This window comes from Hoplias malabaricus, chromosome X2, assembly GCF_029633855.1.
Source record: "Hoplias malabaricus isolate fHopMal1 chromosome X2, fHopMal1.hap1, whole genome shotgun sequence".
NCBI classification, from domain to species: Eukaryota; Metazoa; Chordata; class Actinopteri; order Characiformes; family Erythrinidae; genus Hoplias; species Hoplias malabaricus.
In genome coordinates this window covers 23,382,030-23,409,336 of record NC_089819.1, presented here as the reverse complement: position 1 = coordinate 23,409,336, position 27,307 = coordinate 23,382,030, and the positions used below count along the sequence as shown (strand labels likewise).

At 44.4% G+C, this 27,307-nt stretch overlaps 1 protein-coding gene across 1 annotated transcript; it reads left to right on the top strand.

Moving 5' to 3' along the window:
- Positions 1-544: 544 nt before the first annotated feature.
- Positions 545-25,635, top strand: LOC136676235 (ras-GEF domain-containing family member 1B-A). Its single transcript, XM_066653088.1, has 14 exons — positions 545-782; positions 6,291-6,473; positions 6,605-6,727; positions 6,913-7,050; positions 11,590-11,802; positions 12,233-12,307; positions 13,119-13,214; positions 14,215-14,317; positions 16,703-16,782; positions 18,238-18,333; positions 20,688-20,783; positions 21,049-21,172; positions 21,955-22,027; positions 24,133-25,635. The coding sequence occupies exons 2-14, from the start codon at positions 6,297-6,299 to the stop codon at positions 24,155-24,157; spliced, it is 1,419 nt and encodes a 472-aa protein (XP_066509185.1). The 5' UTR covers positions 545-782; positions 6,291-6,296; the 3' UTR covers positions 24,158-25,635.
- The last annotated feature ends 1,672 nt before the right edge of the window (positions 25,636-27,307 follow it).

Sequence of the window (27,307 nt, the reverse complement as noted above, 5' to 3'; positions counted from 1 at the left end):
TTTTTAAAAACTACGTACTTTATAAAACACCCTTTATTTCCAGGATGGTCAGTGACAAATTAGGAGTGATTTCTTTACTTTCTCCAAAAAAAAAAAAAAAAGAAATCCACGATTTCTAGGAAATAGACTCGTGTGTATTCCGCGTGCAAACACATGATTAAACGTCATTGCTAAGAAGAAGGATCTTTAACAGAAAATATTTCCCCCATTGATCCACGGAATCCACCTCCTCCACCTCCTTCAACTTCACTCCTTCGCCACACTTTCTCTTTTCGTTTCTCTTTTCCACACCGCAACGCTGTTTTTCACTTTAATCAGATACCGCCTCTCATGCTGAAGGTGGCCCTTCGCTGATTGGCTAGATTGGTCTATACTCCTCACTGATTGGCTCGAATTCTCTGATTTCCTCGCTTTAGCCATTCTCTATTCCTCTTGGCTGGAGCTTGTGTTGCTGTCCTCTGATTGGCTGTATCAGCCTTGCTCTTCTCTTATTGGAGGACCCCCCCTCACCCCCTCCCCGCTGGTGGGTACAGTAGAGCGCGCGCTTCAGCCCGCGCTCTTATCATTCTGTGGAGCTCTTGCGAAGCGTACGCTGGTGTTGGACCGTGTGAAGAGCGCGCGAGGAAAGCGGAGCGTCAGTTCACGCGCTGTTGAGTCCCACGCTGTGGCTACGTGTTTGCGACGCGATTGCACGCGAGTTTGGAGTGTTTGTCGAATACTTTAACGCTCAGAAGGATTATTAAATATACCAGGACGAAGAGGAGGGTGGTTCTTTAAGCGAGGTGAGATCTTTTAAGCAGTTTCTGTGAAGCAGGTGTTGCATCCTCACGTTGCATCCTTTATTTATTGGTTATTAATCTCGTGCTGATTTTAAAATAAAATTTTTTTTAACAATTGCTCATCATTTAAACGCATCACTGACCATTTACAATCATTCAAAATTACTTTGTTGCAGGATTTTGGAATGAAATTGTTGATGTTAAATAGCCAATGGTGTTTAAAGGTCTTCAAAACATTATTTGTTTTTGAATGTGTTACAACGCTGTGCAGCCAATCAGAAAATACATCATTTACATATACATACAAGTTGTGGCATGGTGATGTAATCATGAATGGTGTTTTATTTTGTACCTGTAGTCGATTGTTTGGTGAATAAACCTCACGGAAACCACTTGGCTGCACAGAGTCTTTGGAATAACAGATTGATTTCATTAGGACTCACTGATTTCCTTATCTACACTGAGCTCTTTAGTGTGGTGTATTACTGTAAGAGCTGATGATTGGTCATTGTACTTGGAGAAAGAGGGGATTATTTACATACCCCAAAAACAGCCTTTAAAGCCTTGCCTTTAAAGCAGACAGACATACACAGTACTGTATCTCATTTACCCTCTTTGTAATGGATCTGTAAACATGTTGGTTTTGTGACATCATAAAAACAGTGGATTCAAAACGGTCTCTTTTCTCAACTAATTTACTAATGCACTCAACAAAATGTCACTTCGAATTTGTGTAATGTTTCAATGAATGTATTTTTTAGCCTCTACGTCCTGATATATAATTTGACTGAGTACATGTTACTCAAATTTCTGTGGACCGTATGATAACAATACAGTTTGTATTTACATAGTTTGAATGTGTCAGTTATTTGACAGAGAAGCACACAGTTTTGAAATGGTTCTTGCCTTATGTGCTTATACATATTACCACATAAATCAATGCACAGAGACACTGCTGATTGTGTACTATGTGTGTAGTCTGCGAGTGTCTGTGATACCCCAGGTTACTAATTGTTATCCCATGCTTTAGTCTACAGAGCAATGTGGCAGTTGTATTGGGAGCTATTTTTATCTCCTAGTACTAAACTACACTAAGTGGATTCCTCTTTCAAGAGAGAGACCACAGTGGTTCACATTAATCTGCTGTGGCTTTACATCAGTGGCCTCTTGTTGGACTCTTTATCCATTAGCTGACCCAGGAGTTAATTGAAGCCAAACGTAATGCACAGCCATGCTTTAAATGGAAGCCTTCCTTTTCTGGCCAGAAGTGTTTTGCCCAAAGAGAGACCCCAGTATCACACTTCAGTATCAGTGAAACACCTTCCCTTCCCCCAAGAAACTATCTATCTCTCTCTCTCTCTCTCTCTCTCTCTCTCTCTTTTTTTTTTTTCTCTCTCTCTTTTTCTCTCTCTCTCCTCTCTCTCCCTCCCTCTTGCTCTCTCTCTTTTTTCTCTCTATCTCTCTCACTCTCTCTCTCTCTCTCTCTCTCGTTCTCTCTCTTTTTTCTCTCTATTTCTTTCTTTCTCTCTCTCTCTCTCGTTCTCTCTCTTTTTTCTCTCTATCTCTCTTTCTCTCTCTTTCTTTCTCTCTCTCGTTCTCTCTCTTTTTTCTCTCTATCTCTCTTTCTTTCTCTCTCTCTCTCTTTTTTCTCTCTATCTCTCTCTCTTTCTTTTTTTCTCTCTCTCTCTCTCTCGTTCTCTCTCTTTTTTCTCTCTATCTCTCTTTCTCTCTCTCTTTCTTTCTCTCTCTCTCTCTCGTTCTCTCTCTTTTTTCTCTCTCTCTCTCTTTCTTTCTCTCTCTTTTTTCTCTCTATCTCTTTCTCTCTCTCTCTTTCTTTCTTTCTCTTTCTTTCTTTCTCCCTCTCTCTCTTTCTCCCTCTATTTCTCTCTCTCTCTCTCTCTCTCTCTCTCTCTCTCTCTCTCTCTCTCTCACATTCACACACACATTTGTTTTTGTACAGTGTCAGGACTACAAATCACATGTCATATATGCTTTATATCATCGCTGTTCAATTAAAAATAGTATCTTGAAAAATTGCAATTTTACAGGAAGTCAATGTAAAAATGCTTTATTCAGAGTAAATTTGGAGCATTTCTATTGGTCGCTTCATCATTAAATGTTCACATAGTTTTAAGGACAGCTTTTGTGTTCAAATAAAGTAGTAATATAAAAATCGGATTTGTATCTAATTAGATCTTTTAATTCTGTAATTTAAATCAGTTTAATTTCACACTATTCTACCACTTTGCTGCCAAATTGACATCCCATAATGTGAGTGTGGCCAATTTCATGATAGATTTGTTACACTAGTCCTATTCATTCTCATTTTCCCTTTAATATCCATGTTAAACGTTTCCTGTCTGGACTGTTCCTACTGGATCCTATACTTGTTTTTTATTGTTGTTGTTGCTGCTGCTGCTTCATTATTCCAGTAGTAGTGTCATAATAGGGTGGGTCTGTTTTCACTCTTCCACATCTTGTGGCAAGCTGAGATTCCTCAGGCCTAAAGCACTGTAAACAAGGAGGAGCTGTGTTTGCTTAGTTTCTTCTGAGCGCCTTTCAGCAGCAGCTTAGCTGCGGCCTCTCCCAGAGAAGACGTGTGAGATTGATCTCCCTCTTCCTGTCATCATGGTCATTTGTTGTCCACCCTTTCGCCCCTAACTGACCCTCACGGTGAGTTGTTAGCACCTCACAGCCCGGGCGGGAACGCTTTAACCCAGAGGCGTTTAATAATTGAGCAAGTGGCTACCACACCTTAAAGTGGAGATAGGAATGCCACAATAGAGCAAGTGCCACCACAGCTTGTCATAGGCTCTGCCAAGTAATTTGTAATGACACTAGCTCACACACAGCACAGCACCGGGCTTGTGTTAGAACACAGAAGCATACTAAGTTTACTGGGCGGGTTTAGAGAAGTGTCCATTTTCATGTTGCTAGGAGTTCCCCGTTGAAGAGAAAGTCCCTGTTTACGTCAGTGATGACCAGCAAAGTCACTTGGAAAATGGTCAGCATGTGATCATTACCTTAGTTTCCAACAATTTATAGTGTCTTAAGCCAAATATAGAACGTTCCATTCCCTATTTAGATTTCTGCAATAGTTAAGCCAGGTCAAGAGGTCAATATGTTAATACCTTGTACACATTACAAAGACATGGCACTGTTCAGGACCACGGTTTGCACAACACAGCAGCGTATTACACAGGAGAATTCCTACACTACTCTGAACCCACCCGGTTCTACTCTGCGTTTTTGCTTTTCCGTTCAGACCTGGTACATGGTTCTTTTTTTAAGCCCTGCTCTCTCGTGGTCCCACGAGAGCTGAGTAGGGACTAAACCATGACGTGGAATCCTTGCAGATCACAGATTGGTCAGAGAGACTTGTTAATCACAAAATGCAGACATCCAGCACTAACTTGCCATCTGTAAACAGAGATCACATGTGTTTTTATCTGATAAACAATGGCAGCTTGTAAATTATGCCATGGTCTTTTGAAGATGTTCAAGCGCTTTGTGGAGTGGTGACGAAAGCCTCCACTAAGAGCTGGACGGTGCATCAAGGAATGCAAAAGCTCTATTGATCTGTCTGTACTGAAAACAAAACACAAATACACAATGAATAAACGCTTAATGTTACAGCTGCCTTTGTTGGGGTTCCAAAGCCCGCTGTTCCTACTAGAGACGTTGTTTAGCAACGTCAATGGCTAAATTTCAGGGGCAGCCATGGTATAGGAAAACGAACAAGGAACCAGGTACAAAAGAGTGAGTAGAGTCGAGTGGAGTGGAATTGTGTGGGGACCATGCAGTGGAAAATCGGCAAAATTTCTCATGATTGCTTTTGCTGAACAGAATAGCAACAGCATGACCCTGAAGAGAGTGCTTGACACATACGAACAAACAGCAGACGGGTTCAGATGGCTCACTCATAATCAGCCCCAGCTTTGTTTTATACTTTTATAGGATTAGGTTGTGTTGCAGCTGGCCCTTCTCAATGGGCCCGAAGAAAGGGCTTCAACAGCTTGTGCTAGTGAGGACATGCAGTTGCATTTGCATCATGCCCTCAGGGCTAGCGGCTGGCCCTTCCGCACTTTGGCCCTTAGTGTGGTCTCAGCAGCTCTGTAGTCAGATGCGCTTGAAAGCTTGTACACTGGATATTTTCCAAGGCACTAGTGGTGGCTGGCAACAAAGTTCAGGCATTAAAGCATCTCCAGGGCTGCCTCTGTTCACCAGCCTGTTTTTATTTTTTTTTGTTCAGATTTCAAACTGATTTCAACAAAACTGAGGCACGTGCACTTTGTTGTATGGCAGTATTAGCGATGACGCGGCACACTCTTGACTCTTGATTATTCCGCCGCTCCCCTTTATCACGTTGACGTGCCAGAGTGCTGGAACACATGCCGCAACAGATGCTGGGGTGGGGGTAAGGCGCTGACTTTCAGGCTCCCTTTTTCATGCTAATCTCTGTAGTCTTATGAGAAAGGAGGAAAAAAAGAAGGGTGTGTATACAACCCCTGGGAATCCTGCATCCCCCACCCCCCCTCCCGGTCCAGCACTGGCACTTGGACGCTTGTGGCTAAACACCGGCCTGAATAGGCAGGCGGCCACTGGGGCTGCCGATTGTTTGCAGATCCCCGGGTGCCCGTGCCGAGACTGTGAATGCCTCCATTGAGGGCCTCGTGTGTTCTCCTGAGGCTCTTTCCTTCGTCTCCCGGAATCTGGACGCTGCCCCAGAAGGCTGCAGTGTGAGGTGGCACAGCAGCACATCGGTGCTAGCCCTGATGGTCAGGTGGTTGGATGAACTGAGGGTTGTTCAGAGTACACAAACTCTTTGTGAATCTGGAAGAAACTGAGGCACGAGGTTGGAGGTCTAGGGTTTGGGGAAAAAGCAAGATACCACTTGTGTTTTCACTCACAGAACTCGACTCCAGTGCCAGAACACGTTTTCCTGTTTTAACAAAGAATAACTCTTTTCACAAGTGCCGTTTCTCATAGGTCAAAACATGTTGTTTGTGCCTACCGTAAATGGCTGCTCTGTGTTGTGTAGCCATGTGAGTTTGGAGCATGGCAAAGCTTATTTTGTTCTTAATCCACCAAAAAGGTCGTTATGCCAGCAGCGAGTCCGACCCCGTTGTGCTATTACCATGGATTAGTGTGTGTGTGTGTGTGTTAGTGTTTGCAATCATGTGCTCTATCCTCATGGTTGACATTACTACAGAGTTGGGATTAAGTGAAAACAGAGCGAGTAAATCAGAGAAGGTGTTTGTGATTAATCACGATTAATCCCACTGGATATCCCCAGGCGTAGCTCTGAAGAAGAGTCATTTTCTACTCAACTTCTCATAATGATTTAGGGGACCTTGAGTTTTACACAACGGTAAACACAAACTGCAATCAAGGTGAAGGACCGACATTAACTCGGGTCTGTTGTCATTTTTTATTTGTGCTCTGGTCGATCCGCGGCTTTTAAACCTCCTTAAAAACATTCCTAATTACAACCTTGTCTCCATTCAATAGGACAAGATGCCTCAAACGCCACCCTTCCCAGGGATGTTCGGCTCCAGCGGCTACAACAAGAACCTGTACCAGACAAAAGAGGAGGACTATGGGGGCCTGTATTACCATGACAACAACCTCGTGTCAGGGTCTCTGGAGGCCCTCATTCAGCACTTAGTCCCCACGGTGGCCTACTACCCTGATGTGAGGACACATTTCTTCTCTTTTCTTAGTAACCAGGTTTCCAGGCTTTGGCCTTAATTACCATGCAGTGGCCAAGTGAGAGGTTCTGTAAATGACCGTTTAATTAATTCCAATTCCCTTTCAATCAACAGAGGACGTACATCTTCACATTCTTGCTCAGTTCCCGGTTGTTCATCCATCCATATGAGCTCATGGCCAAAGTGTGCCACTTGTGCACGGAACATCAGAGACTCAGCGACCCTCAGGCAGACAAGGTAACGGACAGGAGTGTGTCTTTGCGCTGTTATTACACTGCGTTTTTAGTGCATGTGATCACAGGCCTGGCTGTTAATGATCAGTTAGAGCAGCTGGAAAGAACCGCAATTAGAATTTAGTTCCAGACGCCAGGAGGTCGAGGACCCTTTATTGGAAATTCACAGTTGGTTTTTGGGATTTTCAGGTAAGAATCCGGAAGATTGCCCCCAAGATCTTGCAGCTGCTGACGGAGTGGACGGAGACCTTTCCCTATGATTTCCGGGATGAGAGGATGATGAGGAGTCTGAAGGAGCTCACACATCGTCTGAGTACCGGAGAAGAGGTGAGTGCTTCTTCCTAAAATATCTTCTGTCTTTGTCACACAGCTCCAGGATCCTGGAGGTTGTGGGTTCGAGTCCCGCTCCGGGTGACTGTCTGTGAGGAGTGTGGTGTGTTCTCCCTGTGTCTGCGTGGGTTTCCTCCTGGTGACTGTCTGTGAGGAGTGTGGTGTGTTCTCCCCTGTGTCTGCGTGGGTTTCCTCCGGGTGACTGTCTGTGAGGAGTGTGGTGTGTTCTCCCTGTGTCTGCGTGGGTTTCCTCCGGGTGACTGTCTGTGAGGAGTGTGGTGTGTTCTCCCTGTGTCTGCGTGGGTTTCCTCCGGGTGCACTGTTTTCCTCCCATAGTCCAAAAACACACGTTGGTAGGTGGATTGGCCACTCAAAAGCGTCCGTAGGTGTGAGTGTGGGAGTGAATGTGTGAGTGTGTGTCCTTTAGGGTGTGTTCCCACCTGAGTGACTGAATAAAAGTATGAAAGTAATAGCTTAAAAAACGTAAGCACAGAGTAACATCTAGAACTGAGCAGTTAAACTATAGCAGAATAAAAATGTAGATTTTTTTCCTCATAGACACTTTTCCAGTCAACGCCAGTCAACTGTGGTGGAGGTCCTGCTCCCAGCACATGTGGTAAAGCTGGAGTCAGTTCTTAGGGGGATGGGGAAATTTCTTTAGTCTCAAAGCAGTTTGTCGAGTCTGACAAGTGGAGGCGAAGAAAGCTCTATTGTTCAGCAGCTTTTGTCTCCCCTGGTGCTCTTCCACAGGCTGCATTTAAATAGTTCCATTAGCGCTGACTCCAGTGTCACTGGCTTAGCTTTTATTTTCCCAAAAGGGGACTTTTTTCTTTGGAGAAAAAAGGTCATCATGGCATCATTTAAAATTTTTTTTTTCAATGTATCTTGCCTTTATTTTTTCCATTTTGTTAACCTCATGTAAATGACTCTGAACCAGTTCTAAAGGACCCTGATTCATTTTAAGTGATTGGGATTTTCTTCTTCATTCTGGGTTATGGGTTTTCTCTGCGTCCATTAAGACTGCCCCCTCTTGACTGCCTTAGCTGAGGCATTCAGTTACTCAGTTCCACATGAATTAGGTCCCAGATGGACCTTTTTTCCTCATTTTCTGCTCATAGCCAAGCTGTTATTTCCCTAAACAGTGTGGATGCTTGATTCTGTGCAGAGAAATCGAATGAAAAATTGATGTTCCAAAGCCTTCCGCAGTGGTCTCAAGCTGGGTTGGGGCATTAGTGGAAGACTAGCAGCAGGGGGCTTGGTTAAGGAAGACAGTTGAAGACGGAGGACTTGTATCTAACAGTTCAAAACAAATGAAGCTTCTGGAAGTGGAAACGGAGGGGAAAAAAACCTTTCCGTCTCCTGTGACTCTAATAAGGAGATGTGTGGTGATTGATCTGACCTGAACGATCAATGACTTCTGCACCCTGTTGTTTACACTCCATTCATTCAGGAGGTAGAGGCTTAGTGAGGAGACCTGGTTATTTAATGGATGGAGCACGTACACAGAGAAGCTGGCACTTTTAGGGTCAAGTGGTCGTTTTATGTTTTGCGACTGCACCTGAGACCAATCAATGCTTCGGGTGAAAAGGAACAAATCATGTTGTATTTCCACTTGCGGCACTAGCGAGATACAGTCTCGGTGTTGCTCTGTGCGTCTCGTCTGGGTGGCAGATCTGTATCTGTGACTGCGCAGTCATGGTACTCTCTGTTTTCTTGAATAATGCATTCTTTCACGCAATGCATCAATGCTCCGTCTGTGTCGTCCATTACCCTGCACTGTCTGGTATTTTCTGCTCTGTGAACTCTGTTTAGCCTTAATGAAATAGCATTAGCAAAGCCTCTTTTTTACAGCAGGTTACAGGCTTTGGACTTTCACTGCAGCCAGATGCACATCGGACAATGACTGTATTTAGAGCTGGACTCGAGTGTTCGAGGTCAACGTGGAGGATTTATAACATACACTTAAGGCCTAAGGATAAGGAATAAAATAAGGGAAATATGGGTGAAATTTCAGTTTGGATTAAAGCACACATGCTGTATGTAGGAGTATGACTATTGTTAGTAATCATTTGGGTTCGATGTAATCCAGTGGCGCAGCAGGTTAGTGTCGCAGTCACACAGCTGCAGGGACCTGGAGGTTGTGGGTTCAATTCCCGCTCCGGGTGACTGTCTGGGAGGAGTGTGGTGTGTTCTCCCTGTGTCTGCATGGGTTTCCTCCGGGTGCTCCGGTTTCCATCCACAGTCCAAAAACACACGTTGGTAGGTGGATTGGCGACTCAAAAGTGTCCGTAGGTAGGTGTAGGTGTGAGTGTGTGAGTGAATGTGTGTGTTGCCCTGTGTAGGACTGGCGCCCCCTCCAGGGTGTGTTCCTGCCATGCTCCCAATGATTCCAGGTAGGCTCTGGACCCTGAACTGGATAAGAGCTTACAGATAATGGATGAATTAATGTAATCCAGTGTTGAAAAAACCCATTTTGTTAATATCTGGCTGTTGCTCAGTAACATTCTTACATGTTACGGACTAATAACAGCACGGCTTATGAAAACACACCCAAGTGTGCTACAAAATCAAATATAATTACATGAATAAAATCAGAAGTTGGTGCATGAACTGTGCTACTGTAATTCGTCTCTAACTGTCAAGGTCACCATGTCACCATACATTATTACTGACACAATATAAAGAAAGATATTTCTAGCTACAACAGGATTTGAAATGAGAACTTGGTCACCAAGGCCATTACTAATGAAACACCCCCAAAAACAAACCAAATACATCAAGCAAACGATAGCGAAGCGAACCACACACAAGCGTTTAACACTGTACGGAAGTACAACTGCTTTTTAGCCTGTGAGCTTAGAATAGATGCCGAAACATCTGCCTCCAGACCACAGAATGGTCTCCAGGCCTCCAGGCTGCTCAGACTGTCATTATGGATGTGGTCATCTATATAGAGAAGGCTGTACCCAGTGTAACCGAGCTCTGTGATCTAGGCCTGACCGGTGGATTCAGGGCACATTTGGTCGCCTTTTGTGCAGCCTGTGTTTACTCCAAGCTCTGGAGAGTTTTCACCCTTCAGCTGAGTGTGATCTGAGCTCAAGCCGAAGCTCATACCGAGGTGCTACCATGAGACCGGCTGTCACACACACTGATGCCAGGTTTAAGACACGGATGCAGGGCAGAAGAGGCTTGCTTTCTCCAACGAACAAGTGAGGAGCCTCCCCACACTGCTTCAAAATGTCAGCCAGTTATCTGCATGAATTGTTTTTAAAAATAATCCTCCCATTCTCTATTTGTGGTGAGGACAGAAGCTTCCCCATATGGCGGCCCATGAAGAGGCAACTACTGAGGCTTTGATCTATTGCACTTTGGCCTTTTCCGTGCACAATGTACTGAAACAAAGGTGTAAATTATGCAGTGATATCCAGGTGACTCCAGGTAGAAGGGCATACAACTCACCATTGTGCTCTGGAGATGAAGGTGTATTTTACAGCACTCTGCAATTTAAATCGCAAAAGCCAATATTGTGACTAGAGAGACAGAGGAAAGACGAGAAAGATCTGGGTGCAGTGGAAGCCAAACAGCACAAAAATACATGGTCCTGAAGAGTAGGGCGTTTTATTACTGCCCCTGGGCTGGTGGGTCATGAAAAGTCGGCTCCATCTCCTGTGTCATTACAAGCTCGTCACCAGATTGACTGATGGGCTACCTTTCAGTTTCCCATGTGCCTGTCAAGAGCTGGAGGGATGAAAAAGTCCAGCCAGCTGCGTTTCTTTACCGTTCACATCCATCACTGGAGACGTTTGAGGCTGCGGTTGTGATCTAGGTCCTAAATTCCCAGAATCGGATTCCCAGTCCAGAAAGAAACACACGTTCGTGTGAAACTAGCTGCGCAAGTATGTTTACAGAACCCTCTTCTTCGAGCCTATAGGCTAAAAACAGCAGCCAGACAGGATCTGAATACTTGAGCAGCCCCTTTCTGTACCTCCTCAGCTTGACTCAGTTGAAATAGGGCATAGCCTCCACTGTCCATGCTGTTATGCAACTGCTGTCCAGAGGCTTGTCAAGCGCCTAGTATTAGATAACACAAACCAGTGGGCGGCCGTCTGGACCCAGGGTTCTGTTAGTGGCTCTTTCAAGGGACGTCCGTGGGGAGAAGGCCACTCTTTCATTACACTACAGGAACTCTTTACGTAACCCACAGTAGATCCCATTCTGGACCAGACCAAGAGGACTTTTGGTGCTTTTCCCCTGGTGTTTCTGACCAGTCAAGTGAAACTGCTGTTCTCCTTCACTGGGCATGTGTGCCGCCCTAGCCCCCGTGTTCAGCAAAAGTGCTGGGTCATCAAATGCTTGCAGGAGGAATATCTGATGCCTTTCTCGCCTTTCTTATCTCAGCAGGACACATCCACGTCCAGTTAATCATTACTCCATAATGACCTGTGCTGATAGCTGAGAGCTGCAAGCTCAGCACTAATGTCTGTCTCTCTCTCTCTCTCTCTCTCTCTCTCTCTCTCTCTCTCTCTCTCTCTCCAGCTGTATCGCAAAACCGTGCAGCAGATGACACAAACCCTGATCCGTAAACTGACCACTGTGAGTCAGTACGAAGAAGCCCTTGCCAAGATCAACTCCACGGTGACGGACAGGCTAACGGTGCTGAAAACCAAGCCTCATTCCATCCAGAGGGACATCCTGACCATCTGCAGTGACCCCTTCACTCTGGCCCAGCAACTCACACACATAGAACTGGTGAGAGGAACATCTTAAAGTGTTGCGGTTTGGCGTAGAGTAGTGGATAATACCACTGCCCTCCACACAGCAGACAGGGGTTCGAGTCTCAGCACTATGCAAAGTAGAGATTAGCCTACACTATTGCTATGTGCTATGGCTAATAACTGTAAGTCACTCTTGATAAGAGTGTCTGCTGAATTGAGTAGTGTGTTGTAGTATTGCATGAAAACAATGACCACTTTAGTGACAATACAATATCATCTGAGCCCACCTCTGATTTTCTGCCTTGTCCTAACAGTTATGCTTCAGATATTGACTTCTGGTGGTCGAGAGTGGATTTGTTGACCTTATTGATCTCATTATTTAAATTGACTCTGATGTTCTCAAGGTGACCATTGGAAACATTTTGACTGATGACGCCTTTCTTCTTTTTTTCCCCTCCCCTCAGGAGAGACTGAGTTACATCGGACCTGAGGAATTCATCCAGGCCTTTGTCCAGAAGGACCCTCTGGACAATGACAAGGTAACACATCACCTTCTGTAGGTTTAAATGATGAGATTCTTGGTAGGGTTTGGATTCGGTCACAGAGAACAGCAAATAGCCAGCCCTAGATCAATAAGGACAATATTTACATTAGACTGAGGTCGATGAAGTGTCACGTGTTTCACACAGTGAAGCTCAGACATTCCTGTCTCTCCATCCATCACAATCAGCGATTCCTTTATGGCTGCATCTTAGCACCAAAGCCCACCCATAAGAAGTCTCTTTTCTAGGGCCCTACCGCATTGTCCGAGAAATCTCAGCGGCATTCGGCTGCTAAGCAACAGCACAGAGGCATGGCCGTGTTGGCGCGCTTTTCTCTTTGTCTGTTTTAGTGGTCTCTCTGATGTCCTGATCCTCAGGCGTGTCTCAGCGAAGCTGTCCATCAAACAGAGATCACCCCAGACTGGCCTTTGTGGGGGGTGAGGGGGAGCGTGGTCAGTCCAAAAGAATGCTAAGAATGCGAGGGAGAAAAAAGTCCACAGAGCATCTATATGAATAGACAATGCCCACTGCCCACAGAGAGTGGGGTTTTTGCTGTGTTTCGTAAACCGTAGAGCTCTGTGCAGATGAAAGTCTTTGGGGTTTTACAGGTTTCCAGTTCTTTTAGAGGATTATAATTTCAATGCATAAATATACAAAAAATCCAGATCAGAGAAAACTAATTTTAGATAAAAAGTCAGGAGGGGGGGCATTGGACCTCAGGCCTCCTGGCTACACAGCTGTCTGTATCTTGTATTTGACAGTGTAAGCGTTTAAGTGTGTTGGTAATCTTTTAAAAATGTCTCTGCAGAGCTGTTTCAGCGATCACAAGAAAGCCAGTAACCTGGAGGCATATGTGGAGTGGTTCAACAGACTCAGCTACTTGGTCGCTACAGAGATCTGCATGGTGAGTGACTTTTATTATGACAGAATATCTCTCCTCTTTAATTACCTGGGCTATTACGCCATTAAACCTTTCATAATAAGGTAAATTACAAAGTACAAACGCGTCAAAGCAACTGTCCATTTGCCATAGGCCCCTGGGGATGGCTCTGTCATTTCTTGTAATTATCAAATAGGAAAGTGTCTGTGAATGCACTGTGTCTGAAGGTTTGCAAACAGATGTCACAACCCATGTTTAAATGCATAAGCTCTGAATAGTAATACCTCAGTATTATAAACTGATTTATTTTAATGATACTCAACAATACTATCAATACAGTGAGGTTAACTTATGCAGTCTTGCAGGCTCTTCATTCATTCATTCATTCATTAAATGTAACCCTTATCCAGTTCAGGGTCGCGGTGGGTCCAGAGCCTACCTGGAATCATTGTGCGCAGGGCAGGAATACACCCTGGAGGGGGCGCCAGTCCTTCACAGTGCAACACACACTCATACATTCACTTACACCTACGGACACTTTTTTGAGTAGCCAATCCACCTACCAATGTGTGTTTTTTTTGGACTGTGAGAGGAACCGGAGCACCCGGAGGAAACCCACGCAGACACAGGGAGAACACACCACACTCCTCACAGACAGTCACCCAGAGGAAACCCACGCAGACACAGGGAGAACACACCACACACCTCACAGAGATTCACCCGGAGGAAACCCACGCAGACACCGGGAGAACACACCACACTCCACACAGACAGTCACCCAGAGGAAACCCACGCAGACACAGGGAGAACACACCACACTCCTCACAGACAGTCACCCGGAGGAAACTCACGCAGACACAGGGAGAACACACACAGGCTCTTGTTTATGCATATGTTAATAAGCTTCTGCGTAGGTAGCTTTGAAATAAAATGTTAACAACAGCCTTTAAGATGCATGAGGCAGCTTTTGCATGAAATAACATCTACAAATGAGAATCCTCATTTCTCTTTTTCAATCACGCAGCCGGTGAAGAAGAAGCATCGAGCCAGAGTCATCGAGTTCTTCATCGACGTGGCGCGCGAGTGCTTCAATATCGGGAACTTCAACTCTCTCATGGCTATCATTTGTGAGTGTTTTCATTCCTGCTCCTGTACACAGAGAAAGCCCTTTGTTGCCCACAAATCTGTCTGAATAATGCAAACTGCTGTTGAGCCAGGCTTGTGCCTGTGCTTCTCTAATCCACACCCTGCCACTCCACAAAGACACGAGCATGGCACACTGCTGAGTTCCCTGCAAATGATTCAGTGGCACATTTCTTTGTTCAGAGTAATCTGCATTTGGTGGAGGACGCTGCATTCAGTGTGATTCATGGCTCTATATTTAACCCTTTAAACCTCCCTTAAAAAGACTTACATACTGTGTCATTTAGAGAGGCATGCCGGAATTGTCTGTAGTAAACATCAAGTAGTGTGTGATTGGCAGACACAGACACATTTTGACATAGTGAAAAAAGCTGTTGTTGTCTTCCAGGCTCATGTATAGGGCAGTATGGGAATAGGGGTGGGGGGGTGCTGTTTGGAGAGTGGACAGTCAGGGGAGATGGCAGCTGCACCGGAGCGAAGGAGCTGCCGCCTGCAGGCAGATGGTCAGAGTTGACCAGCTCGATAGATGAGAGAAAGAGAGAGCTAGCCTGAGTAGAGAGAGAGAAAGAAAGAGAGGAGGGGTGGAACCAGCTGTCCCTTTCCTGGTCAATCCCTGGAGGCGAAAAAGCCCAACAGACTGGGGCTGTTACACAAGCCCCTCTCCCTGGAGATCCAGGGCACTTATTAGAGTTGCCTTAGGAGAACAAACAAGTCATGGGAAAAGGCTGAGAACCACCAGGCCACGTTTGTTTGGGCGCAGGGACATTGTTCGGGTGAATGGGGAGAGAAGGAGCACGTGTCTGAGGCTGGAACATCATTCTCGCTATTGTCACTGATAGTGGTGTCTCAGAAGTCATCTGACCCTTACACCTGTCGGCTCTGAAGCGGCGTTCTTTTGTACAGACTCTCTATCTGTTTATGAATGGTATCAGCAGCCCTTTGTGTGGGATGCTATCACTGCTGTTGTTTGTGTGTTGTTTTTGGGAAGACAAAGAGACAATGCTGATATTTTAAATAAACAGCGGGGAATATAATATTTCTGACGCAATTCTTCAACTTCATTCTTGAGAAAAATATATATCCTCTGAGAAATGACCCTGATAAATAACAATTTACCCAAATAAATGTAATTTTAAAGGAAACGTGTATCTGAAGCCTACCAACCCACACATTTTAAAACAACAGTACCCAGTCGGTTTTTATGGGCAGTCTAAATCTGAAAAACACAACATAAAATTAGTGGTTCTGATTTGGTACTGCTCTTTACATGAAGATCCGAGACTTTAGAATTGTCCCGCCCTCTCGTCTGAGTCTCTCCAATCACAGCGCAAAGGCGAGGTTGATAAGAGCGAAGAAATAATAGCGCTGAGTAAAAATGGAGAAAACAAAAACCGCTATAAGCCTGCTCCTCGTTCCTCACTGCTGTGCACTCGGGGTAGGGTGGAAAGCAGCTCATTATCACTTAAAGGAACAGTCGTTGAAACTGGCCATTCGGAACAGGACTGGGGGACGGGTAGAATGTTTCTGTAATGTTTGATCCATGTGGTATTTTGACCAAATCACATCACGTACGTTGAGTTAAGACCCCAGGACTGTGTCTCCTTTAAATAACACAAGCACAGTTTGATGCTAGTCCCGGGGCTTAAGGTGGAACTACGGAATTCCCCCTTAAATAGTTAGGGATTAGGGGGAAAGTATGTCGTTAGTGGAAGGGCCTTCCACATTCGTTATACAATGGGTTTCTATGAAGCCTGGGGACCTCGTGAAACTTAACCCGTCCTAGGGGACCCCAAGCCCGGGTACCCACCTGCCTTGGGGACCCAGAGAACCGGGGCTTAAGGTGGAACTACAGAATTCCACCTTAAATAGTTAGGGGTTAGGGGAAAATGTCGTAAGCGGAAGGGCCTTCCACATTCGTCATATCAAGCCTGTGTTGTTGTGAACAGTTTTACTTTATTGCACACGACTGTCCACCACACCCTGAAGAGAAACCTGAAAACTAAACCCGCCCCATATAACTGCGACAAGAGAATCCACAAACAGCAGCTTATCCACGTCCACAGTCTCTCAGCCATCAGATAAAGACAACTGAATGATTCTTGTTTCAGTCATCACTGGAGGGATCAGTGCTGTAAAGAGAGTTTGATCTGATACACTGACCGGTGCAGTGACCTCATTGCTTCTCTGCTGCTGACCCCACCCGGCTATAGCGAGCCTCAATGCCATATGCTAACCATACTGTTGGAGAGAAGTGATGCAGCCACTAATGCTATTGTTATGGAGCCAAGCCCCTGAGAAACTGCAGCTGTGGCAGGAAATGGGAGTTGGTCATTGTCCCTTTCTGACCTGTCTGTGTTTTTCCTTTACAGCTGGCATGAACATGAGTCCAGTCTCCCGGCTAAAGAAGACCTGGGGCAAGGTCAAAACAGCCAAGTTTGATATTTTGGAGGTGTGTATGTGCATATGTCTTTGAGCTTGCTTTGACACAACACACTAATGTTGATATTCACATTTCAGTCTCAGAATATTGCATGCCTTATCTTACAAGATGTAGAAACTCGTACATCCATTGATAATATTCTTGTTACACCACTCCGCTCTCGTCCTGTGTGTTCTCCCAGTGGGCCACTGCTAGCCATGTGCTCGTTACTTGTTTACCTCCTGATTCTAAAGCGTCCCTGGGAAAGTATTTTCGATATTACATAAAAGTGATGATGATGATGAAACACTCTCTCACTACATGGCCACATTTTCCCATTTGTTGTTGCTCATGTCATGTTCTGGTGGGTGGATGTGAGTCATTAAATGAGTGAGATTAAAATGTGTAGGAGCTTTTGGGATAATAGGAGTGGGAAAAACAACAATGGCAAACCGCAGAAGATGTGGTGCAACAGCACTTCAAACACACAGAACCAATGCTGTGCAAGTTGGCCATTATTCCAGTGACTCACGTTTGCACGCTCGCTCAGCCCCCGACAATATGGGGACCCATTCGTTCCAAATAAACCTTCCGTGGGCTGGAATTACCGCTCTAGTGCCATCATCGTTCTCGAATACAGTAATCCAGCCTTTGAGTGGGCTCGTATGTGTTTATAAAACAGCCTGGCCAGGCTTGAAAGTCATGAAAGGTCATGAAAGTCATTTAAGGCTTTGAATTTGATTCTACCCAGACACTGTGTATTTACTGTCTAGAACCGCTCTAATCTAACTCCTTTAGACCGGCAAAGCCAATGAGCAGGATAATTGACTAGGGAAAAGTAAACCTCCGTCCCCTCCCCCTTTTCATTCCCACTGCAACCACAAGGTTCCTCCTCAGTCTTTGGGGTTTATGGCATTTTGATGTGGAAATGCAGGGGTAGCCTTATGCTTCCTCTCCTCTCAGATCACATGACTCTAGTGGATAGTAGACAGTAAAAAAATCAGTTCTCCACGCGTTCTGAGATCTGACGGCTCTGAGATTAAAGGACTTTCCCTGGCCAAAACCTCGAGAGTCAAAGCTGCAGGTGTTGCCCACAAATCTTCAGAGGAAGCTGAATTTCTTTGGGTGTTTTTGTTTCACACTGAGGTCCCCTCCCCTAGCTTTATGGAGGTCTTGACATGACCCTGTACCCAATTTCACGGTCTATCTGCTGTTAAAGCAAGGCGTGTCAGATTGATATCTGATGAAGGTGACTTGAAATGCCTAGTCCTGGGGACATATCTCTTGATATAGGATCATATTTCTCAGTTCCCATGAAACAATGTCCCTACGAGGGGCTCTGCTCTGCCTTTTTGGTTGAATCAGCGCTTGGGACCGTAACGTAAGCTTTTTTGATGAGGAGACGTTGACGGGAACATCTGTTGGAAGTAGGTTTATGAAGATCCCTCCGGAGGATTAAATCCATATCTTCTATTCTCTCTTTAGCACCAGATGGACCCTTCCAGCAACTTCTACAACTACAGAACGGCACTGCGTGGAGCCACACAGAGATCTATTACGGCTCACAGCAGCAGAGAGAAGGTATGTCTCAAAGCACTCAAAGTCCAAAATGTACTCACTGCGCAGGTTTTTCTTGTTTCTTTAAGCATTTCTCACTATGTTTATCTTACACCGAGCCTTGGCACGAACTTATTTACGTAAGTGCATTCTCCATTTAGCCCTGTTTTGAACGCATTTCTCAAAACAGCTTTTGAAGTGTTAGATGCCACACTGGGCACTGGGAAGTGTCCAACCAGTAAAAAAGATCACTTCTTAAGAGATAAGAGCTGATTACAGTGACACAGAGGGGGAGATCATATCACCCCTCTGCTCTTTCAACCAGCTGGAAAACGACGACTCTGGTGGGAGCGCAGACACAGAGAGAAGTCTGCCCTCGGAGGGGCCCCGTGGTTATCAGTGCATCAAGAACTTTGTCTGCTGTCAACTTTGGGCAAAAAAGGGGGGTTATGTAACGAGGTTTCTGAGGCAAAGGAGTGGACAGTCCAGGCCTTAAATGGGTCAGGCTTTGGTGGGCGAGACGTCAGAGGGGACGTGCTGCTTCCTCCGCAAAATATGTTCTGTTCTCTTTTGGAGAAACATGGCAAATGGCCAGACTCCCTGAATGTTCCTACGTTCCCTGTCCGAGAGTGACCTGCCTCTGTTATCTGGCCTCTAGCAGAACCACTCAACATAGCAGACCGGCTTGTTCAGAATGATTTATATAGCATGTTAAAAACCAAAGGGCTTCACAAATGATGAACATATTTGTCCCACCATGATGCTTCGGTTTCACTTAAACACATCACACACAGGCCTCAGGCAGCGCTAGACGTACAGCTACTCACCATTTGTGTTTCCTTCTTCATTTTAACACGACAGCTACCATTTACATTGTGGTACGGTTTGATGACAAACCTCCTTTTTTGAGATGTATTATTTTGTACGGACAGCAACAACTGGGGGTTCAAGAGCATGTAATGCCTTAGGTGGTGACTGTTGGACTGTCATGCCTTAACACACTGAGACCAGACACTGTCTTCCTGTAAAGAAGCACTGGGAAGACTTTCTCTGACTTTTCAGGGTCAGGAGACGCAATGTTCCCGAGTTAGGAATGTTCCCAACTTAGGAATCCATCTCAGCGCACTGGGTGTGGGGGCGTTTGTTGACAGAGTTCTCCCAACATCGTCTAGTTATTTCTTTCCTCTTCGCTTCAGGAACTTGGTTTTGCCCCAAGTGAGCTGTGTTTTGGTTTTGGTTTGAACTGTCTCTCCAGGGACACACTGGACCAAAAATAAGTCCTTTTTTTTGTCCCATGACCAGGTTTTGCTCAATAAACAACTCAAATCACAACCATTGTGGTTATTGTTTTAGTAATTGTCTTGTAATTTAAAAGTTCTCTTAGTAACTCTTAGTCACTTTATTTTATGACTGAAGGTTTTTTTTTTATATAAAATTAATATTCATTTCATACTTATAATTACTGACCTGCCTCAAGCGATCATTTCTTTTCAAAGTTCCATTTGTGTTTGATGTTTTAAAAACACTAACTGTTTTTTGTGATTGTTGGCGAAAGTTATTGTTTCTTTTAAAACTAGCGTTGTTGGTTTTTTTTTTGTTTTTTTTAACACACTATGGGTTTGTTTGTTTTTTTTTTTTGTTTGTTTTTCTTTTTTTTTTTTAATTTTGACAGGTTCTTCACCGCAGGGCGGCTGTAGTTTTTTCTGTTCTAAATGCTCAGGCGTCAGAGCCTCTCTATATTTAGGAAGTTTTTTTGTTTTCTTTGCTCGGTCAGAGGACCTAGCTCAGGTGTTTGCGTGACAGCTGAGTTGTGTGTGTCACAATTGTGTGTGAGTGACAGCTCCTCCTCCTGTCAATCACAGAGTTTCATGCTTATGTGGTAGATCCTGTTGTGACTATTTTAAACAGGTGTATAGAGGTTAAATAAACCCGACTGTAAATCTCACCTGTCTGGTGTGACTCCAGAGCTTATTTTGATCCGAAAGAAATCACTACTTCTCTCTGGTTGTCCATCTACAAATATTTGCTGTTGTAGGAAAACAAATATTTTTATACTAATAACTTTTTATTCAATGGAAACCCACGCAGAAACAGGGAGAACACACCACACTCCTCACAGACAGTCGCCCGGTGGAAACCCACGCAGACACAGGGAGAACACACCACACTCCTCACAGACAGTCACCCGGAGGAAACCCACGCGGACACAGGGAGAACACACCACACTCCTCACAGACAGTCACCCGGAGGAAACCCACACAGACACAGGGAGAAACAAAACCCTGCCTGAATGTTTGTGCATGTGCCTAGTAACGAGTACAGTTCCCTCAAAAACAGCCATGACTCACTGACTTAACTGGAGTCTTTTTCTCTTCCAGATTGTCATTCCTTTCTTCAGCCTCTTAATCAAGGACATTTACTTCCTCAACGAAGGATGCTCCAATCGGCTGCCGAGCGGACACGTCAATTTTGAGGTACTTCTGTTTTTATCATTTCCTTTTTTGTCCTTTAACATAAAAGTGGAAGGAAAATACCCATTTTAAACATTGCACAACAGCACAGATAAAAAAAACCCCTGATTCCTCATAGCAACGGCCACTGCTCGTTTAGGCCAAAACAGGCAATTGCAAGAAAGCATTACAGAATAGGGAAGTTCTAAATGCTGTGATTGGGATTTCTGAGTTTAGTTTCTGCAAAATAATGGAAAAGGAACTGATCTGACCCCCTCCGCCTCTACAGAAATTCTGGGAGCTGGCCAAACAGGTGAGCGAATTCATGACCTGGAAGAAGGTGGAGTGCCCCTTTGAGAGGGATCGCAAAATCCTGCAGTACCTCCTGACCGCCCCTGTCTTCAGTGAGGACGGTAAGTGCAAGTAAACAAAGAAAAATATACACAAAAAGCATATTCCAAATGGCGCTGTAACACCTTTAGAGGGCGACAGTGAGTAATGTTTGATTCTTAAGATTGAGCTGTGCCTCCATTTAATCAGCAGCTAAAAAGCCACATCGCTAATGAGCCAGTATAGCCACTGTAGACGTGTCCTTTACTTGCTGCATAGAGTTACATTAGTTGATCATTACCACAGGACCCCACTTTAGCAAATTTGCCTTGATCTAATATCAAGCTCCATGCATGAAAGCTTTACCAATCAGGTGTTTTTTAATGAGCACTGTCTAACTGACCACTGACCAGTCTTCCTTTATTCCATACGGCCAGTGAGCTTCTGAAACATCATGAGCCCGTGTTTTCTCACCTGACCGTCATGACTCTAGTAGTAGAACTCCTTTCACCTGCTGCCAACAAACTTCTTTAGTGTGTGTAAATCACAACCCGCCCCTCCCTCACACACACACACACACACACACACACACACACACACACACACACACACACATTACCCTCAGGACACAACATGACATTCCTCATCACATAAACCTGAGACTGGATGAGTAACTTGAGAACCCAGTGCCTGTAGACATGCGCGTGGACTGATCTCAGATCAGTGATCTTCTCCCCGAGTGTGAAGAATTCCCCGACGTGAGAAAGCAGAGACAGAAATGAGTCAAAAACAAAACACGGACTTGAGTGAAGCGGCTGGTGACACATCCTCATCTCTCTCTCTCTCTCACTCTCATCTCCTACAGCTCTGTATCTGGCGTCCTACGAGAGCGAGGGACCGGAGAACAACATGGAGAAGGACAGATGGAAATCTCTCAGGTGTGTTTGAGTGGGTGTGTGTGCGTGAGAGCTCATTCGTCACAGCTGTACAGCTGCTGGTGACTGACAGCTTTGGTGTGGTATCTGGGTCAGACTGGTGTGTGGACTGTAATACAGTCTGTGTCTGGGTCTGTGCTGTGGAACAGGAGCAATAGGCTGCTTTTGGATTTTGTGTCACTCAGCTGAAAGATTTGCTGATGTAGGAACTGGGAGGAAGCCAGTGGCGTTTTTAATGAGCTTTAGAGGGTTTAACACAATTTGCCCTCGTGTTTCTCGGATGGATGTAGAAAATAAAGCTCTGTGTTGTGATTGGCCTGATGACTGTGAAGAAATGTGCCTTAACTTTAGCTCTGTCATTCATTCATTCATTATCTGTAACCCTTATCCAGTTCAGGGTCACGGTGGGTCCAGAGCCTACCTGGAATCATTGGGCGCAAGGCGGGAACACACCCTGAAGGGGACGCCAGTCCTTCATAGGGCGACACACACTCACACATTCTCTCACACATTCACTCACACCTACGGACACTTTTGAGTCGCCAATCCACCTACCAACGTGTGTTTATATGAATATTTATGTCCAAATGTACATAGCCATTGAAATGAATGGGAGGTTCAGTGCCATGTGCCGTGTGTTACATACTTTAAAGTGGTAGAGCTCCATCCAATAGTTTAAGTAGGGCTTGAAGTGGATTTTGTGATCTAGAAGTAATCGTCCACCACCGATACTTGACCGCACTGGTCCTCATGTGTCTGTATGCCATCAAGTCTGACAACAATGTTCCAAAATCAAGTGTCACACTAGAGTAGAAACCGTCACATATTACATTGGATGAGGAGGTGTCCACATATTTTAGCTCTTTTAATAAAAGCAGCAAAACATCACATTGGACCATAAACCTGGAGAACAAACAGAAGGCTCCGCTACCGTACTGAGAAGAGAGAGTGTGATAATATTAGCAGTAGATGACCAAACACAACCCACCCTCAGAGTCTGGCGAGGGCCTGGTCCACTTGGCCATCCGCTTAGTCACGTTTCCCTACAGCCGTCCAGCCCAGAGGGAGAGGACAGGGAGGGGTAGGGGGAGCAAGAGAGAGAGATGATGATAGAGAAAGGCGTTTTCCCCACTGCGACAGGATCTGTCACTTCACCAGATTCTGTGTGGGTCAGCAGAACGTGTCCAGTACAGCCAAAAGGAAATTAACCCTCTGCTGGCCAGCGCAGAAAAGAGTCCGGAAAAAGCAGATCAGATTATTGGTCAAAGCCTAAGCTCACTATGCTAAGAAAGCACCGTCTAGAGGGGTACAAAGCCCTGTGTAGCAGTGGAACTGCTTTTCTGCAGTGATGGAGCCTCATCCAATGCCTCTGGGAGGAGTTGGGAGGAGAACTGCTGGATAAGCAGGTGTTCATAAATGTTTGGCCATATGGTGTACAAAGTGTCCAGACATCCCTCGTGATTAAAGAATTCAGCCGCTTTTATATGTGGCCGCTCTCAGTGTCCTACACTTGTGGTACTCTAGTGTAGTGTAGATCAGGTTGGAAATAACTGTAGCCGTATTTAAAGATGACATATTCTTCCCCTTTTTTCGTTCAGTTCTTTCTTCTCGTTCTCGTTTTCTGTTTTTACGCAGTGCTCTTATTTCTCCACGCTCTTGTGTACAGGGTGGGCCATTTATATGGATACACCTTAATAAAATGGGAATGGTTGGTGATATACTTTTCAAGATGGGTGGTGACCATGGCGGCCATTTTGAAGTCGGCCATTCTGGATCCAACTTTTGTTTTTTCAAATGGGAAGAGGGTCATGTGACACGTCAAACTTCTTGGGAATTTCATAAGAAAAACAACGGTGTGCTTGGTTTTAATGTAACTTTATTCTTTCATGAGTTATTTACAAGTTTCTGACCACTTATAAAATGTGTTCAAAGTGCTGCCCATTGTGTTGGATTGTCAATGCTCCCACTCTTCACACACTGATAGCAACACCGCAGGAGAAATGCTAGCACAGGCTTTCAGTATCTGAGTATCTGCTCACCTTTTTGCTCATTGGTGTTACCTACTGTTTTTCCTTGGCTCTAATAGCTGCAAATCTGCTCTCTTGCAGGTCTTCTTTGCTGAACAGGACATAGTTTCTCTAAAGAAGCCCAGGTGTGTGAAGTGAAGCTTCTGGAAAGCCAGCTGTGACCCGTTTTGTCCGCTCGGAAAGTGAGAAGTATCCCTGTTTTTCAAGGGAAACGACAATCTCTACTTTGCTGGAAATGATTGTTTCCTATTTTTACGAGACGATGACCTTCTTCCCGATATATACTGGATATTTCAGAACAGTTTTTTCATCTCTTTGTAAAGACTTTGTACCCTTTATTTTCTCTAAAACAACAAAAACAGACTTGTTTGGAGCGGAGAGAAAGAGCCTCAGTGTGGTCGATGCTCGGCCAAAGCGGTTTCATGATTCCTGACCTTTTCGGACCCTGTTTTTTTTCTCCTTTTTTTAGACAGCACGGGTTCGCTGCTGGTTGGCGGACTCTGTGAGACGAGCTGAAATAAGGAATATTAAAACCAGCATTGTGTACTGGCCTCCAGTACTGAACTGTACAGCATTAATTTAAGTATAGATCTATTTTGTCCCTATTTTTTCGGTTGTATTTGTTGCTGTTGTTTTTATACGTACGGGTTGTATGTGATAAGTTTCTCTTACGTGTGCGTGTGAGCGTAGAGAGTGGACGAGAGAAGATCTTGGAGATCTGCTGAATGCACTGGGTGCATCTGATAATAACGACTGTTGTGTTATCACCTGTTTTGTGATATTTCGACACGTTTTCGTGACATGGTTTTCTTTTGTCTGTCGTTCTTCCCTTCAGATCTTATTATACTCCTATGGGCTGCTGAAGGTCCCACATTAATTGTAAGCAGTGTTAATACAGAAATGTTATTTTCCACTCTGTGCAGTGCGTACTGTAACGGTTTGAAATGGAACACATTACTGCCCTGTTTAATTTTACTGTCCACTCAAGCTAGCATTTACAACGATGTTTGTCTCCCCCTGGTGGGTAAAGAAAGAATGAAGTCATGGCTAAGTGGACATTAGTGTGGAAAAGGGCATGGTACACAAAAACATGAAGGTTCTCCATATCTAGAATTCAAGATCCTGCATCAGTACAAAGGTTTACTATTATTATTAATATTGTTATTGTTGTTATTATTATACATAAACCTTTGTCATTTTCTTTAAGGTATTTGCTCATTTTTAAATATTTTATTATACTTTTGTTGTATATTATTTTGTACTTGTTACATAAAATATTTTATAGTTGCCAGATCTTGCCCTAAACTAATATTTTATATTTATAAAGCTTAGTATGAGGCTAATTATTATGATACTACCACAAAATATGAAGTTAATGAAGACGCTCGACGTCTAGTTCTCCCTGTTAGTTCTTTTTGCTTAGACAAAGTTTTCCACACAAACATACTGTGGTTTGCGATGTAAATACCCAGTGTCTTTTCTCTCCCCCGTGTACACTACTATGTATTTTGACTGTTCTGATGGGTTAGAGAGCCTCTGAAATAGTTGTGGCCTAGGATAAAAACATACTTCAATAAAAGAACACTTGTGTAAATATGCAGCTTCTGTGTGTGATTACTGCCTGGGTTTGTTTTAAGGGTCATGCACGATGTGAATCTTAACAATAACAGGATACTTTGCAAAGCTGGACCTTCCATAGCGACCGAACTATGATTAAAAGGTATCATAAAAGTAAAGTGCAGTAACGCGTTTACAAACACAACATGCATCTGCTTTTTAGGAACTGATTTAGGAGATGCACAGCCCACAGAAAATTACAGAACTGTGCAAAATCAGAGACAACCCTTTGTTTCAGTTTTCCTGTCAAAACAGCTGTTGTGTATAAGACATTATTAAAGAGGTTGCATTTAAAAGAATTTAACTGCAAAGAAAGACAAAAACTTTGAGCCTGTCACCATCAGATAAACACCATTTAAAGCTTTCAGAGGTAACATTAAACAGTACAGAGACAGGAGAAAACTAAACTCCACTTTAGATTCAGAGCTCAATAAATCAACAGCAATATCAACTATGAGAAGCCATGTTAAAACTCTGGATCAGACATGATGTGGTGTTCACCCTGTGTCTGTGTGGGTTTCCTCCGGGTGACTGTGAGAAGTGTGGTGTGTTCTCCCTGTGTCTGCGTGGGTTTCCTCCAGATGACTGTCTGTGAGAAGTGTGGTGTGTTCTCCCTGTGTCTGCGTGGGTTTCCTCCGGATGACTGTCTGTGAGAAGTGTGGTGTGTTCTCTCTGTGTCTGCATGGGTTTCCTCCGGGTGACTGTCTGTGAGAAGTGTGGTGTGTTCTCCCTGTGTCTGCGTGGGTTGCCTCCGGATGACTGTCTGTGAGAAGTGTGTATTCTCCCTGTGTCTGTGTGGGTTTCCTCCGGGTGCTCCAGTTTCCTCCCACGCTCCAAAAACACACGTTGGTAGGTGGACTGCCAACTAAAAAGTGTCCATAGGTGTGAGTGTGTGAGTGAATGTGTGTGTCTGTGTTGCCCTGTGAAGGACTGGCGCCCCCTCCAGGGTGTATTCCTGCTTTGTGCCCAATGATTCCAGGTAGACTCCGGACCCACTGCGACCCTGAACTGGATAAGGGTTACAGACAATGAATGAATGAATGAATGAAATGATGTGGAGCTGTCAGAATCCCTGCACTGAGAAAAAGGAAATAGGCCCAAAGCAAGAAGAAACAAGCACAAAAGAATGGATGCTGAAACTGAGGCTACTACTTAAGACAATTTACAAAAACGAACTTAAGATTGAAAACTTTGTGCTATTTCTACAGGCTATGGTGAAGTCCATTGGGTCCAGATTGTTCTTGTGTAGATGTTTTACACAAGATGTATTTATCTGAATATGTTTTTGTGTGTATTATTTGCTGTAATTCTGTGTTTCTGCCATTGTTTGGCCAGGTCTCCCTTGTAAACGAGATCAGTGATATCAATGAGGCTAACCCGGTTAAATAAATGTTAATAAAATCAGTTCTCGATCGTCAGTTTCCAGATGAATTTATTTTCTACCGTTTTACTGACGCTGAAAAATTAACTCAACACCAGCATCAACTCCTGAGACGGAGAGCTTCCCTCAGCACATTGCAGTAGGTTTCCGGTTTGATGGGTTTGCTCTTGGCGCCACCTATTGCCTGAAAATGAGAATAACATCTGTGTTAAATGGAGATGTTCGGAGTTCAGGTGAAATCAATTAAAGCTCTTCACG

Excerpts from the sequence above, each read along its gene's own strand:
- LOC136676235 (XM_066653088.1), top strand. The coding sequence starts at position 6,297 with ATGCCTCAAACGCCACCCTTCCCAGGGATGTTCGGCTCCAGCGGCTAC. Across the intron at positions 12,308-13,118 it reads ACCCTCTGGACAATGACAAG|AGCTGTTTCAGCGATCACAA; the intron begins GTAACACATCAC and ends ATGTCTCTGCAG. Across the intron at positions 20,784-21,048 it reads GCGGACACGTCAATTTTGAG|AAATTCTGGGAGCTGGCCAA; the intron begins GTACTTCTGTTT and ends CCGCCTCTACAG.